Source organism: Oncorhynchus clarkii, chromosome 4 (genome assembly GCF_045791955.1).
Source record: "Oncorhynchus clarkii lewisi isolate Uvic-CL-2024 chromosome 4, UVic_Ocla_1.0, whole genome shotgun sequence".
NCBI lineage: Eukaryota > Metazoa > Chordata > Actinopteri > Salmoniformes > Salmonidae > Oncorhynchus > Oncorhynchus clarkii.
In genome coordinates, this window is record NC_092150.1 from 6,389,240 (window position 1) to 6,404,320 (window position 15,081).

The window sequence follows — 15,081 nt, forward strand, 5'->3', positions numbered from 1 at the left end:
CAGACAGTGGCTCCAATAGTTAGCTTTGTTGGAGCTAAAAAAGAACCGTCGGACCTAGAGTTCCGAAACTTTAGAAACCTGTTCTAGACCTCCCGTAGATGGTGCGTGGTGAGTTACGTGGCTCTAGAAGGTTCTCGGACCGAGAAACAGCCTCGTACATTTGAAATAACTTCAATTCATTTTTGCATCACGAAAATGACGACATTTAGAAATGTCCCAGAGTCGCAAGACTAGGTGCATTGCGAACGTCTCGGCCCATATAGACAGACCCCAACGTTTCTGTCCAATAGCTCATTCAAGGACCCCGTAGCAAGTCATGGAAAATAGTGGATTTTCAGCACCAATTAGGGTTTTTCTCGGACACCAAATGACCTATCGAGCCGAAACTTGGGATTCGGGGTCGCCTCAGCTAGGCCAACACATAACATAAGAAATGGACCCGCAGCTAGAACGTAACTACGTGTTTTATGGTTTTTTTATGGTTTGAACCGAAGGGGTTGTGAATTTTGGGCCAGCTCTGAAGTATGTAATAGTTGGCTACTAAACGAGTTGGAAAAAGTGGGTTTGGTGTCAGTTTGTATCAGTTTGGTGGTCAGAATGATATCTAATTGACTGATGGACTCTTGTCCACTTGACTCTTGTACATTTGCAATATGATCCTATAGTGAAAAAACATCACCAAAAGCGACGTTCTGAAATCAACCCAAACGAGCGATTGAGATGACCCAGAATCACTGCAAAGCCATCCAGAGTTCATCGGGCCAGTCAATTTCACATTCCTGCAAGATTTTTATAGCATGACAAATTCGTGATGGTACCTGCCCTTTAAAACATATTGCAAATGCACAGTGACTTTGAAAAAGTAAGAAACAAAAAAAAATACATCTAAAAAATTTTGAGCATGACAAATTCGTGATGGTACCTGCCCATTGAAACATATTGCAAATGCACAGTGACTTTGAAAAAGTAAGGAAACATAAACAAAAAAAATCCAAAATTTTTATTTTTGGGTGACCAGTTGCACGTGCATTTGCAATATGATTCTATAGTGAAAAAACATATTGCAAATGCACAGTGACTTTGAAAAAGTAAGGAAACATAAACAAAAAAAATCTAAAATTTTTTGGGGGGGATGACCAGTTGCATGTGCATTTGCAATATGATTCTATAGTGAAAAAACATATTGCAAATGCACAGTGACTTTGAAAAAGTAAGGAAACATAAAAAAAATCTAAATTTTTTTGGGGGGGATGACCAGTTGCATGTGCATTTGCAATATGATTCTATAGTGAAAAAACATATTGCAAATGCACAGTGACTTTGAAAAAGTAAGGAAAAATAAACAAAAAAAATCTAAAATTTTTTTTGGGGGATGACCAGTTGCACGTGCATTTGCAATATGATTCTATAGTGAAAAAACATATTGCAAATGCACAGTGACTTTGAAAAAGTAAGGAAACATAAACAAAAAAAATCTAAAAAATTTTTGGGGGGATGACCAGTTGCATGTGCATTTGCAATATGATTCTATAGTGAAAAAACATATTGCAAATGCACAGTGACTTTGAAAAAGTAAGGAAACATAAACAAAAAAAATCCATTTTTTTTTTTTTGGGTGACCAGTTGCACGTGCATTTGCAATATGATTCTATAGTGAAAAAACATATTGCAAATGCACAGTGACTTTGAAAAAGTAAGGAAACATAAACAAAAAAAATCTAAATTTTTTGGGGGGGATGACCAGTTGCATGTGCATTTGCAATATGATTCTATAGTGAAAAAACATATTGCAAATGCACAGTGACTTTGAAAAAGTAAGGAAACATAAAAAAAATCTAAAATTTTTTTTGGGGGATGACCAGTTGCATGTGCATTTGCAATATGATTCTATAGTGAAAAAACATATTGCAAATGCACAGTGACTTTGAAAAAGTAAGGAAAAATAAACAAAAAAAATCTAAAATTGTTTTTGGGGGATGACCAGTTGCACGTGCATTTGCAATATGATTCTATAGTGAAAAAACATATTGCAAATGCACAGTGACTTTGAAAAAGTAAGGAAACATAAACAAAAAAAATCTAAATTTTTTTGGGGGGGGATGACCAGTTGCATGTGCATTTGCAATATGATTCTATAGTGAAAAAACATATTGCAAATGCACAGTGACTTTGAAAAAGTAAGGAAACATAAAAAAAATCTAAAAATTTTTTGGGGGAATGACCAGTTGCATGTGCATTTGCAATATGATTCTATAGTGAAAAAACATATTGCAAATGCACAGTGACTTTGAAAAAGTAAGGAAACATAAACAAAAAAAATCTAAATTTTTTTGGGGGGGGATGACCAGTTGCATGTGCATTTGCAATATGATTCTATAGTGAAAAAACATATTGCAAATGCACAGTGACTTTGAAAAAGTAAGGAAAAATAAACAAAAAAAATCTAAATTTTTTTGGGGGGGATGACCAGTTGCACGTGCATTTGCAATATGATTCTATAGTGAAAAAACATATTGCAAATGCACAGTGACTTTGAAAAAGTAAGGAAACATAAACAAAAAAAATCTAAAAATTTTTTGGGGGGATGACCAGTTGCATGTGCATTTGCAATATGATTCTATAGTGAAAAAACATATTGCAAATGCACAGTGACTTTGAAAAAGTAAGGAAACATAAAAAAAATCTAATTTTTTTGGGGGGGGATGACCAGTTGCATGTGCATTTGCAATATGATTCTATAGTGAAAAAACATATTGCAAATGCACAGTGACTTTGAAAAAGTAAGGAAAAATAAACAAAAAAAATCTAAAATTTTTTTTGGGGGATGACCAGTTGCACGTGCATTTGCAATATGATTCTATAGTGAAAAAACATATTGCAAATGCACAGTGACTTTGAAAAAGTAAGGAAACATAAACAAAAAAAATCTAAAATTTTTTTGGGGGGATGACCAGTTGCATGTGCATTTGCAATATGATTCTATAGTGAAAAAACATATTGCAAATGCACAGTGACTTTGAAAAAGTAAGGAAACATAAACAAAAAAAATCTAAACATTTTTTTTTTGGGTGAGCAGTTGCACGTGCATTTGCAATATGATTCTATAGTGAAAAAACATCACCAAAAGCGACATTCTGAAATCAACCCAAACGAGCGATTGAGATGACCCAGAATCACTGCAAAGCCATCCCGAGTTCATCGGGCCAGTCAATTTCACATTCCTGCAGGATTTTTATAGCATGACAAATTCGTGATGGTACCTGCCCATTAAAACATATTGCAAATGCACAGTGACTTTGAAAAAGTAAGGAAACATAGAATCAAATTATTTTTTTTTGGGTTACCAGTTGCACATTTCAGATCACCAGTTGCACATTTCAGATCACCAGTTGCACATTTCAGATCACCAGTTGCACGGAGGAAAATCGTTACTTTTGACTTTGACTTTTGACTTCCTATGAAATCATATTCCAAATGGAGAAAACATATGCCTTATGCACTAGTAAAAAAAAAAAAAAAATGATAATAAAGTATGACTAAAGTATGTTGATAAAGTTCTTATACATGTGTAATTGACATAAAAATTGAAAGAATTTTGAAAAACGGTCCAGAAAGCACTTTTTTAAGGATGTGTGAAGTTTTTTACCAAATTTTGACATTTTTGACTTTTGACTTTTGACTTCCTATGAAATCATATTGCAAATGGACAAAACATATGCCTTATGCGCATGTAATTAAAAAAAAAAAAATTTGATATCAAAATTGGACAAAAGTATATTCATACAGTTCTTACACATGTGTAATTGACAAAAAAAGCGAAAGAAATTCGAAAAAAGGCCCAGAAAGCACTTTTTTAAGGGGTAAAAAGTTTTTGAAAAAAATATCATTTTTTCAAAATTTTTCTTTTGGATGTTGACTTGGGTTGCATTTCCAATATGAAAAACCCAGGTGGAGCGCACTCGCCCCCTGTTGGATTTTTGAGGTGTTACAATTGGCAATTGCCATATGGCATTTGCCATATACTTTGCACGAATCAATGCCGCTTTGGGTGGTATTGGACATCGTGTACATGGTTTGTCCAATGCCAATATTTTGACATTCATTTTTGTACAAATCAGGGGGGTATTCCCTTACTACTGTAAGTGGCTCTGGATAAGAGAGTCTGCTAAATGACTCACTACTGTTAGTGGCTCTGGATCAGAGAATCTGCTAAATGACTCACTACTGTTAGTGGCTCTGGATAAGAGAGTCTGCTAAATGACTCACTACTGTTAGTGGCTCTGGATAAGAGAGTCTGCTAAATGACTCACTCCTGTAAGTGACTCTGGATAAGAGAGTCTGCTAAATGACTCACTACTGTTGTGGATCAGAGAGTCTGCTAAATGACTCACTACTGTAGTGGATCAGAGAGTCTGCTAAATGACTCACTACTGTTAGTGACTCTGGATAAGAGAGTCTGCTAAATGACTCACTCCTGTAAGTGACTCTGGATAAGAGAGTCTACTAAATGACTCACTACTGTAAGTGACTCTGGATAAGAGAGTCTGCTAAATGACTCACTACTGTTGTGGATCAGAGAGTCTGCTAAATGACTCACTACTGTAGTGGATCAGAGAGTCTGCTAAATGACTCACTACTGTTAGTGACTCTGGATAAGAGAGTCTGCTAAATTACTCACTACTCTAAGTGGCTCTGGATCATAGAATCTGCTAAATGACTCACTACTGTTAGTGGCTCTGGATAAGAGAGTCTGCTAAATGACTCACTACTGTAAGTGGCTCTGGATAAGAGAGTCTGCTAAATGACTCACTACTGTTGTGGATCAGAGAGTCTGCTAAATGACTCACTACTGTAGTGGATCAGAGAGTCTGCTAAATGACTCACTACTGTAGTGGATCAGAGAGTCTGCTAAATGACTCACTACTGTTAGTGACTCTGGATAAGAGAGTCTGCTAAATTACTCACTACTCTAAGTGGCTCTGGATCATAGAATCTGCTAAATGACTCACTACTGTTAGTGGCTCTGGATAAGAGAGTCTGCTAAATGACTCACTACTGTAAGTGGCTCTGGATAAGAGAGTCTGCAAAATGACTCACTACTGTAAGTGGCTCTGGATAAGAGAGTCTGCTAAATGACTCACTACTGTTAGTGGCTCTGGATCAGAGAATCTGCTAAATGACTCACTACTGTTAGTGGCTCTGGATAAGAGAGTCTGCTAAATGACTCACTACTGTTAGTGGCTCTGGATAAGAGAGTCTGCTAAATGACTCACTCCTGTAAGTGACTCTGGATAAGAGAGTCTGCTAAATGACTCACTACTGTTGTGGATCAGAGAGTATGCTAAATGACTCACTACTGTAGTGGATCAGAGAGTCTGCTAAATGACTCACTACTGTTAGTGACTCTGGATAAGAGAGTCTGCTAAATGACTCACTACTCTAAGTGGCTCTGGATCATAGAATCTGCTAAATGACTCACTACTGTTAGTGGCTCTGGATAAGAGAGTCTGCTAAATGACTCACTACTGTAAGTGGCTCTGGATAAGAGAGTCTGCAAAATGACTCACTACTGTAAGTGGCTCTGGATAAGAGAGTCTGCTAAATGACTCACTACTGTTAGTGGCTCTGGATCAGAGAGTCTGCTAAATGACTCACTACTGTAGTGGATCAGAGAGTCTGCTAAATGACTCACTACTGTTAGTGACTCTGGATAAGAGAGTCTGCTAAATGACTCACTACTCTAAGTGGCTCTGGATCATAGAATCTGCTAAATGACTCACTACTGTTAGTGGCTCTGGATAAGAGAGTCTGCTAAATGACTCACTACTGTTAGTGGCTCTGGATCAGAGAGTCTGCTAAATGACTCACTACTGTAGTGGATCAGAGAGTCTGCTAAATGACTCACTACTGTTAGTGACTCTGGATAAGAGAGTCTGCTAAATGACTCACTACTCTAAGTGGCTCTGGATCATAGAATCTGCTAAATGACTCACTACTGTTAGTGGCTCTGGATAAGAGAGTCTGCTAAATGACTCACTACTGTAAGTGGCTCTGGATAAGAGAGTCTGCAAAATGACTCACTACTGTAAGTGGCTCTGGATAAGAGAGTCTGCTAAATGACTCACTACTGTTAGTGGCTCTGGATCAGAGAGTCTGCTAAATGACTCACTACTGTAGTGGATCAGAGAGTCTGCTAAATGACTCACTACTGTTAGTGACTCTGGATAAGAGAGTCTGCTAAATGACTCACTACTCTAAGTGGCTCTGGATCATAGAATCTGCTAAATGACTCACTACTGTTAGTGGCTCTGGATAAGAGAGTCTGCTAAATGACTCACTACTGTTAGTGGCTCTGGATCAGAGAGTCTGCTAAATGACTCACTACTGTAGTGGATCAGAGAGTCTGCTAAATGACTCACTACTGTTAGTGACTCTGGATAAGAGAGTCTGCTAAATGACTCACTACTCTAAGTGGCTCTGGATCATAGAATCTGCTAAATGACTCACTACTGTTAGTGGCTCTGGATAAGAGAGTCTGCTAAATGACTCACTACTGTTAGTGGCTCTGGATAAGAGAGTCTGCTAAATGACTCACTACTGTTAGTGGCTCTGGATAAGAGAGTCTGCTAAATGACTCACTCCTGTAAGTGACTCTGGATAAGAGAGTCTGCTAAATGACTCACTACTGTTAGTGGCTCTGGATAAGAGAGTCTGCTAAATGACTCACTCCTGTAAGTGACTCTGGATAAGAGAGTCTGCTAAATGACTCACTACTGTTGTGGATCAGAGAGTCTGCTAAATGACTCACTACTGTAGTGGATCAGAGAGTCTGCTAAATGACTCACTACTGTTAGTGACTCTGGATAAGAGAGTCTGCTAAATGACTCACTCCTGTAAGTGACTCTGGATAAGAGAGTCTACTAAATGACTCACTACTGTAAGTGACTCTGGATAAGAGAGTCTGCTAAATGACTCACTACTGTAGTGGATCAGAGAGTCTGCTAAATGACTCACTACTGTTAGTGACTCTGGATAAGAGAGTCTGCTAAATTACTCACTACTCTAAGTGGCTCTGGATCATAGAATCTGCTAAATGACTCACTACTGTTAGTGGCTCTGGATAAGAGAGTCTGCTAAATGACTCACTACTGTAAGTGGCTCTGGATAAGAGAGTCTGCTAAATGACTCACTACTGTTGTGGATCAGAGAGTCTGCTAAATGACTCACTACTGTTGTGGATCAGAGAGTCTGCTAAATGACTCACTACTGTAGTGGATCAGAGAGTCTGCTAAATGACTCACTACTGTAGTGGATCAGAGAGTCTGCTAAATGACTCACTACTGTTAGTGACTCTGGATAAGAGAGTCTGCTAAATTACTCACTACTCTAAGTGGCTCTGGATCATAGAATCTGCTAAATGACTCACTACTGTTAGTGGCTCTGGATAAGAGAGTCTGCTAAATGACTCACTACTGTAAGTGGCTCTGGATAAGAGAGTCTGCAAAATGACTCACTACTGTAAGTGGCTCTGGATAAGAGAGTCTGCTAAATGACTCACTACTGTTAGTGGCTCTGGATCAGAGAATCTGCTAAATGACTCACTACTGTTAGTGGCTCTGGATAAGAGAGTCTGCTAAATGACTCACTACTGTTAGTGGCTCTGGATAAGAGAGTCTGCTAAATGACTCACTCCTGTAAGTGACTCTGGATAAGAGAGTCTGCTAAATGACTCACTACTGTTGTGGATCAGAGAGTATGCTAAATGACTCACTACTGTAGTGGATCAGAGAGTCTGCTAAATGACTCACTACTGTTAGTGACTCTGGATAAGAGAGTCTGCTAAATGACTCACTACTCTAAGTGGCTCTGGATCATAGAATCTGCTAAATGACTCACTACTGTTAGTGGCTCTGGATAAGAGAGTCTGCTAAATGACTCACTACTCTAAGTGGCTCTGGATCATAGAATCTGCTAAATGACTCACTACTGTTAGTGGCTCTGGATAAGAGAGTCTGCTAAATGACTCACTACTGTAAGTGGCTCTGGATAAGAGAGTCTGCAAAATGACTCACTACTGTAAGTGGCTCTGGATAAGAGAGTCTGCTAAATGACTCACTACTGTTAGTGGCTCTGGATCAGAGAGTCTGCTAAATGACTCACTACTGTAGTGGATCAGAGAGTCTGCTAAATGACTCACTACTGTTAGTGACTCTGGATAAGAGAGTCTGCTAAATGACTCACTACTCTAAGTGGCTCTGGATCATAGAATCTGCTAAATGACTCACTACTGTTAGTGGCTCTGGATAAGAGAGTCTGCTAAATGACTCACTACTGTAAGTGGCTCTGGATAAGAGAGTCTGCAAAATGACTCACTACTGTAAGTGGCTCTGGATAAGAGAGTCTGCTAAATGACTCACTACTGTTAGTGGCTCTGGATCAGAGAATCTGCTAAATGACTCACTACTGTTAGTGGCTCTGGATAAGAGAGTCTGCTAAATGACTCACTACTGTTAGTGTCTCTGGATAAGAGTCTGCTAAATGACTAACATGCCTGTGGTACCTGGTCTTAAACACAGGGGATGAGCTGTGGAGTAAAGGCCTGTTTGCTGTCCGAGTTTAACGAGCAGATAACTTTTTGTAGCCTATTCAGCTCCAGCCATTACTCTTTATTCCCTTTCATTTGTATGGATTCTCCAGGGTTCTTCCTGTTTTCCTGTTGATCTGGAGGCCCGTTAACAAACGTTAACGAGGCTGGAATGGAGAGCCGGGGGGGTCACACACGCGCTTTCAAACCTTCTCCTCCTAATTGAATAATTGTTATTATTAGCATCTTTAGTAGCCTAATGTACGATGTACGATAGGAAGAAGATCAGCTGGAGACTACTGTATATACCATCGCTGTAGGAGGTGTTTTGCATGATAATTGGTCCGTATATCAGCAGCCTCCTTATTCCAGGAAGTGCTTGTAATCAGTATATTACGTTTCCTCCAATCTGACCCTATAGAAGACCCATCTACTTATCTGTGTCGGGCCCTATCTGTTAGCTGTGTGTGTGTACATCGGGCCCTATCTGTTAGCTGTGTGTGTGTACGTCGGGCCCTATCTGTTAACTGTGTGTGTGTACGTGTGCACTTGCGTGTCAGGCCCTATCTGTTGGCACAGGGTAGCCAGCTGAGGGGGGGCTTCTCTGAGGTGTGGCTTCTCTGAGGGTGGCTTCTCTGAGGTGTGGCTTCTCTGAGGTGTGGCTTCTCTGAGGTGTGGCTTCTCTTTACTAGAGTAAAAAGACACATCACACTGTTTATCTAGCCTTGCTTGTGGCTATCTTGCCTTGTGGTGCGCTAGCCTTGTGGCGCTAGCCTTGTGGCGCGCTAGACCCGTGGCGCGCTAGCATTGTGGCGCGCTAGCCTTGTGGCGTGCTAGCCTTGTGGCGCGCTAGCATTGTGGCGCGCTAGCCTTGTGGCGCGCTAGCCTTGTGGCGCTAGCCTTGTGGCGCGCTAGACCCGTGGCGCGCTAGCCTTGTGGCGCGCTAGCCTTGTGGCGCGCTAGCATTGTGGCGCGCTAGCCTTGTGGCGCGCTAGCATTGTGGCGCGCTAGCTTTGTGGCGCGCTAGCATTGTGGCGCGCTAGCCTTGTGGCGCGCTAGCCTTGTGGCGCGCTAGCCTTGTGGCGCGCTAGCCTTGTGGCGCGCTAGCATTGTGGCGCGCTAGCATTGTGGCGCGCTAGCCTTGTGGCGCGCTAGCCTTGTGGCTCGCTAGCATTGTGGCGCGCTAGCTGTTTGCAAATAGCCTTTTACTGATAATGATATTTTCCTTCATGATTGACCACAATGCCAAATGTTCATCTGTAGGCTGGATGGCACAATACATTCAAAAAAATAGTTATTTGTCGCTAAACTGCATGTACATGTCAGATCTATTGGTTAGAGCCTGTAAGCATTTCACTGTTGTATTCAGCGCACGTGACAAATAAACTTTGATTTGAACAGATCCTCAATGAGAGAGGGGAAGGGGACGGAGAACAAGGCAGGAGCTTAGAGTGTATTACCCTCTCTGTCTGTCTGTCTATCTGTCTGTCTCTGTCTCTCTCTCTGTGTCTCTGTGTCTCTGTGTCTTTGTGTCTCGCTCTCTCTCTCTGTGTCTCGCGCTTCCTCTCTGTGTCTCTCTCTCTCTCTCTCTCTCTCTCTCTCTCTCTGTGTCTCTCTCTCTCTGTCTCTCTCTCTCTCTCTCTCTCTCTCTGTGTCTCTCTCTCTCTCTCTCTCTGTGTCTCTCTCTGTGTCTCTCTCTCTGTGTCTCTCTCTGTGTCTCTCTCTGTGTCTCTCTCTCTGTGTCTCTCTCTCTGTGTCTCTCTCTGTGTCTCTCTCTGTGTCTCTCTCCCTCTCTCGCTGTGTCTCTCTCCCTCTCTCGCTGCGTCTCTCTCTCTCTCTCTCTGCCTCTCTCTCTCTCTCTGCCTCTCTCTCTCTCTCTCTCTCTCTCTGTCTCTCTCTGCCTCTCTCTCTCTCTATGCTCAATTACCTCATTTGGAACTCATTAAAACTCTGGAACTCCTCCCTTTACCCAAAGAGATGAAGGCAGAAATTGCCCTGGTTTGTTTTCCACATTTAGACACCCCACTGCCACCTCCTCCTATTGCAGTCAGAATGATCTAATTGAGAAGGAATGGTCGTCTGGACACCAGTCAACTGGAAAGACCACACGTTGATCATTGTTCTATCTCTGCTGCACTGTGTGTGTGTTCTCTGTGGGAAGTGTATGTTTTCTCTGTGAAGGATAACGAGGCGTTACTATGCAGCATGCCAGCGCTGGCTTGTTCAAACTTTGTCTTTGTCTGCTCTTATGTTTTCAGATGTTGTAGGAACTATAGGCTACTATTAGAACAGTAGGCTACTATTAGAACTATAGGCTACTATTAGAACTATAGGCTACTATTAGAACTATAGGCTACTATTAGAACAGTAGGCTACTATTAGAACTATAGGCTACTATTAGAACTATGGGCTACTATTAGAACTATATAACTATAGGCTACTATTAGAACTATAGGCTACTATTAGAACTATAGGCTACTATTAGAACTATAGTATACTATTAGAACTATAGTATACTATTAGAACTATATAACTATAGGCTACTATTAGAACTATAGGCTACTATTAGAACTATAGGCTACTATTAGAACTATGGGCTACTATTAGAACTATAGGCTACTATTAGAACTATAGTATACTATTAGAACTATAGTATACTATTAGAACTATATAACTATAGGCTACTATTAGAACTATATAACTATAGGCTACTATTAGAACTATATAACTATAGGCTACTATTAGAACTATAGGCTACTATTAGAACTATAGGCTACTATTAGAACTATAGGCTACTATTAGAACTATAAATTAGTTCAAACTATTATAACTATAGGCTACTATTATAACTATGGGCTACTGTTAGAACTATTGGTTACTATCAGAACTATAGGATACTATTAGAGCTATATAACTATAGGCTACTATTAGAACTATAGGCTACTATTAGAACTATGGGTTACTATTAGAACTATGGGCTACTATTATATCTATGGGCTACTATTAGAACTATGGGCTACTATTAGAACTATGGGCTACTATTAGAACTATGGGCTACTATTAGAACTATGGGCTACTATTAGAACTATAGGCTACTATTAGAACTATAGGCTACTATTAGAACTATAGGCTACTATTAGAACTATAGGCTACTATTAGAACTATAGGCTACTATTAGAACTATAGGCTACTATTAGAACTATATAACTATAGGCTACTATTAGAACTATGGGCTACTATTAGAACTGTGGGCTACTATTAGAACTGTGGGCTAGTTTTAATTGAATTCAGGCTTTAGAATTTAGTGTACACTGTGGGTTTGCAGTTGTATGATGGACTTTTTTACATAACACAGTTGACTTAACTCACTTTATTTTCTATGTCAATTTCAATCCTTTTCACACAGTTTTAAGTGGGAGATCAAGAAGTTATGAGACTAGCGTCATGATGCAACATGGTGGAATCACCATCAGATATACTGTCTCTTTGTCTAACGGGACTCCCCTCCCTGTCCCCTGTACTCTCCCCTCCCTGTCCTCTCTCCTACCGCTCCTCTCCCTTCCCTGTCCTGTCCTCTCCCCTTTCCTCCTCTTCTCCTTTCCTCTCCCCTATGTCCTCTCCCCTGTCCTCCTCTTATCTTCTCTTCTCCTCTCCCCTGTCCTCTCCCTTCTTGCCTAGTTAAATAAAGGTTAAATTCTCCTCCTCTTCTCTTCTCCTCTCCTCTCCCTTGTCCTTTCCCCTCCCCCTGTGCCCTCCTCTCCTCCCCAGGTCTGGAGATCACAGCAGAGAACTTCATGGAGCGTTTGGACAACGGCTTCCTGCTGTGCCAGCTGGCTGAGACTCTACAGGAGAAGTTCAAGCAGAACCAGACCAAGAACCATGGAGAGGTGCCTGGCGCTGGTCACGGAAAGGTACTGGCTAGGAAACCTTCACCTGGTTCCTGTTGGTCCGTGTTCAAAAAGTATCTCAGAGTAAAAGTGCTGATCTAGGATCAGTTTAGCCTTTTAGATCATAATGAGGAATAGATTATATGGAGAAGGGGGACCTGATCCTAGATCAGCACTGAGAAACCTTTATAGGCCTCCCAGTTGTCGCAGTGGTTAAGGGCGCTGTACTGCAGCGCCAGCTGTGCCACCAGAGACTCTGGGTTCGTGCCCAGGCTCTGTCGTAACCGGCCGCAACCGGGAGGTCCGTGGGGCGACGCACAATTGGCCTAGCGTCGTCCGGGTTAGGGAGGGTTTGGCCGGTAGGGATATCCTTGTCTCATCGCGCACCAGCGACCCCTGTGGCGGGCCGGGCGCAGTGCGCGCTAACCAAGGTTGCCAGGTGCACGGTGTTTCCTCCGACACATTGGTGCGGCTGGCTTCCGGGTTGGATGCGCGCTGTGTTAAGAGGCAGTGCGGCTTGGTTGGGTTGTGTATCGGAGGACGCATGACTTTCAACCTTCGTCTCTCCCGAGCCCGTACGGGAGTTGTAGCGATGACACAAGATAGTAGCTACTAAAACAATTGAATGAAAAAAAAAGAAAGAAGAGAAACCTTTATAATACAGTCCCAGTACCACTCCTGTGGTTGGTTGGTTGACATGACAAGACCGCACAGATAGATCTGGGACCAGACTAAGGATCATTGTGGGAAAGGAGGATACCTAGTCAGTTATACAACTGAATGCATTCAACCTGAAATGTGTCTTCTGGACTTAACCACTTAAAAACGAAGACTCATCAGCAAAATACCCTCTCCATTATATCTGGGAAATGTGAATTCCTTTGTCTCGTTGTTTTTGTTGTCCTTGAATTCAATGCTACCACTGAGTTAGTAAATATCTCATGGTCTTCCTGCCACCATGGAATTATGACTCAGAATTTTTAGCATTTGGCATCTCTCAAGGACTAAGATTTTTTGTTTACATAGAATATTAGGAATGCCAAATAACGCAACCCAACCCTGTATTTTGGCTGTTAATCAACCTCTGAATTCCCCCAGATTGACAAACAGGATTTTACTTTGGAGGAAGAAGAAGATTGGAGGATTGTGTTATAATTTATCCTATTTATAGTTCCACAGGAATCTGAAAACAGACATAATATTAGCCTGTGGCTCGACAGATGGTCTTACATACATGCCACATTTTAAAGAAACTGAAGTATCAGTATTCCTACTCCGATAATAGCTGACTTTCTTCTTGTTAAGAAGGCATCGGTTGATTTGGATGATATAGTGTTTTGATGTTTTCATATCATTTTTAAACCTTTATTTAAGTCAGTTTATTTAAGTCAGTTGAGAACAAATTCTTATTTTCAATGACGGCCTAGGAACAGTCTAATCAGACAGTCTAATGTCTAATCAGACAGTCTAATGTCTAATCAGACAGTCTAATGTCTAATCAGACAGTCTAATTGACCAATTGAGACTTTAAGACATTAGATTCCCAGTCATTTTGTTTTCTTAAAATGGATTTCCTAAGATATTCTTTTTTTTTTAAGTTTTTTTTTTGTGAATTTTACCCCTTTTTCTCCCCAATTTCGTAGTATCCAATTGTTTAGTAGCTACTATCTTGTCTCATCGCTACAACTCCCGTACGGGCTCGGGAGAGACGAAGGTTGAAAGTCATGCGTCCTCCGATACACAACCAAGCCGCTGCTTCTTTAACACAGCGCACATCCAACCCGGAAGCCAGCCGCACCAATGCGCCGGAGGAAACACCGTGCACCTGGCCACCTTGGCTAGCGTACACTGCGCCCAGCCCGCCACAGGAGTCGCTGGTGCGCGATGAGACAAGGACACCCCTACCGACCAAGCCCTCCCTAACCCGGGCGACGCTAGGCCAATTGTGCGTCGCCCCACGGACCTCCCGGTCGCGGCCGGTTACGACAGAGCCTGGGCTCGAACCCAGGACTCTGATGGCAAAGCTGGCGCTGCAGTGCAGCGCCCTTAACCACTGCGCCGCCTTCCTAAGATATTCTAGCAAAGTTTGTTTCTGCAAGGTCTTTGGCATGTCATGCCATGGCTGTAGTGAGCTGTTGGTACAAGCTTTCCCCCTCTTGCGGCCCAATATTTGAATAGAGGCCACATACAGGATATTGGAGTGAGTAGCACTGTATAGGAAGCTAGTGTATAGGAAGGTAGTGTGTAGGAAGGTACTGTATAGGAAGGTACTGTATAGGAAGGTACTGTATAGCTTGTTAAACTGTATAGGAAGGTAGTGTATAGGAAGGTACTGTATAGGAAGGTACTGTATAGCTTGTTAAACTGTATAGGAAGGTAGTGTATAGGAAGGTACTGTATAGGAAAGTAGTGTATAGGAAGGTAGTGTATATGAAGGTAGTGTATAGGAAGGTAGTGTATAGGAAGGTAGTGTATAGGAAGGTACTGTATAGGAAGGTAGTGTATAGGAAGGTAGTGTATAGGAAGGTACTGTATAGGAAGGTAGTGTATAGGAAGGTAGTGTATAGGAAGGTACTGTATAGCTTGTTAAACTGTATAGGAAGGTAGTGT

The 15,081-nt window shown here is 41.4% G+C and overlaps 1 protein-coding gene across 1 annotated transcript in view; it reads left to right on the forward strand.

The window, feature by feature from the left end:
- Positions 1-15,081, forward strand: part of LOC139407475 (growth arrest-specific protein 2-like) — a 67,535-nt gene that overhangs the window by 25,569 nt on the left and 26,885 nt on the right. The window contains exon 2 of the mRNA XM_071151271.1: positions 12,353-12,495. Coding sequence (XP_071007372.1) covers positions 12,353-12,495 — 143 coding nt within the window. The remainder of the gene's footprint in view (positions 1-12,352; positions 12,496-15,081) is intronic.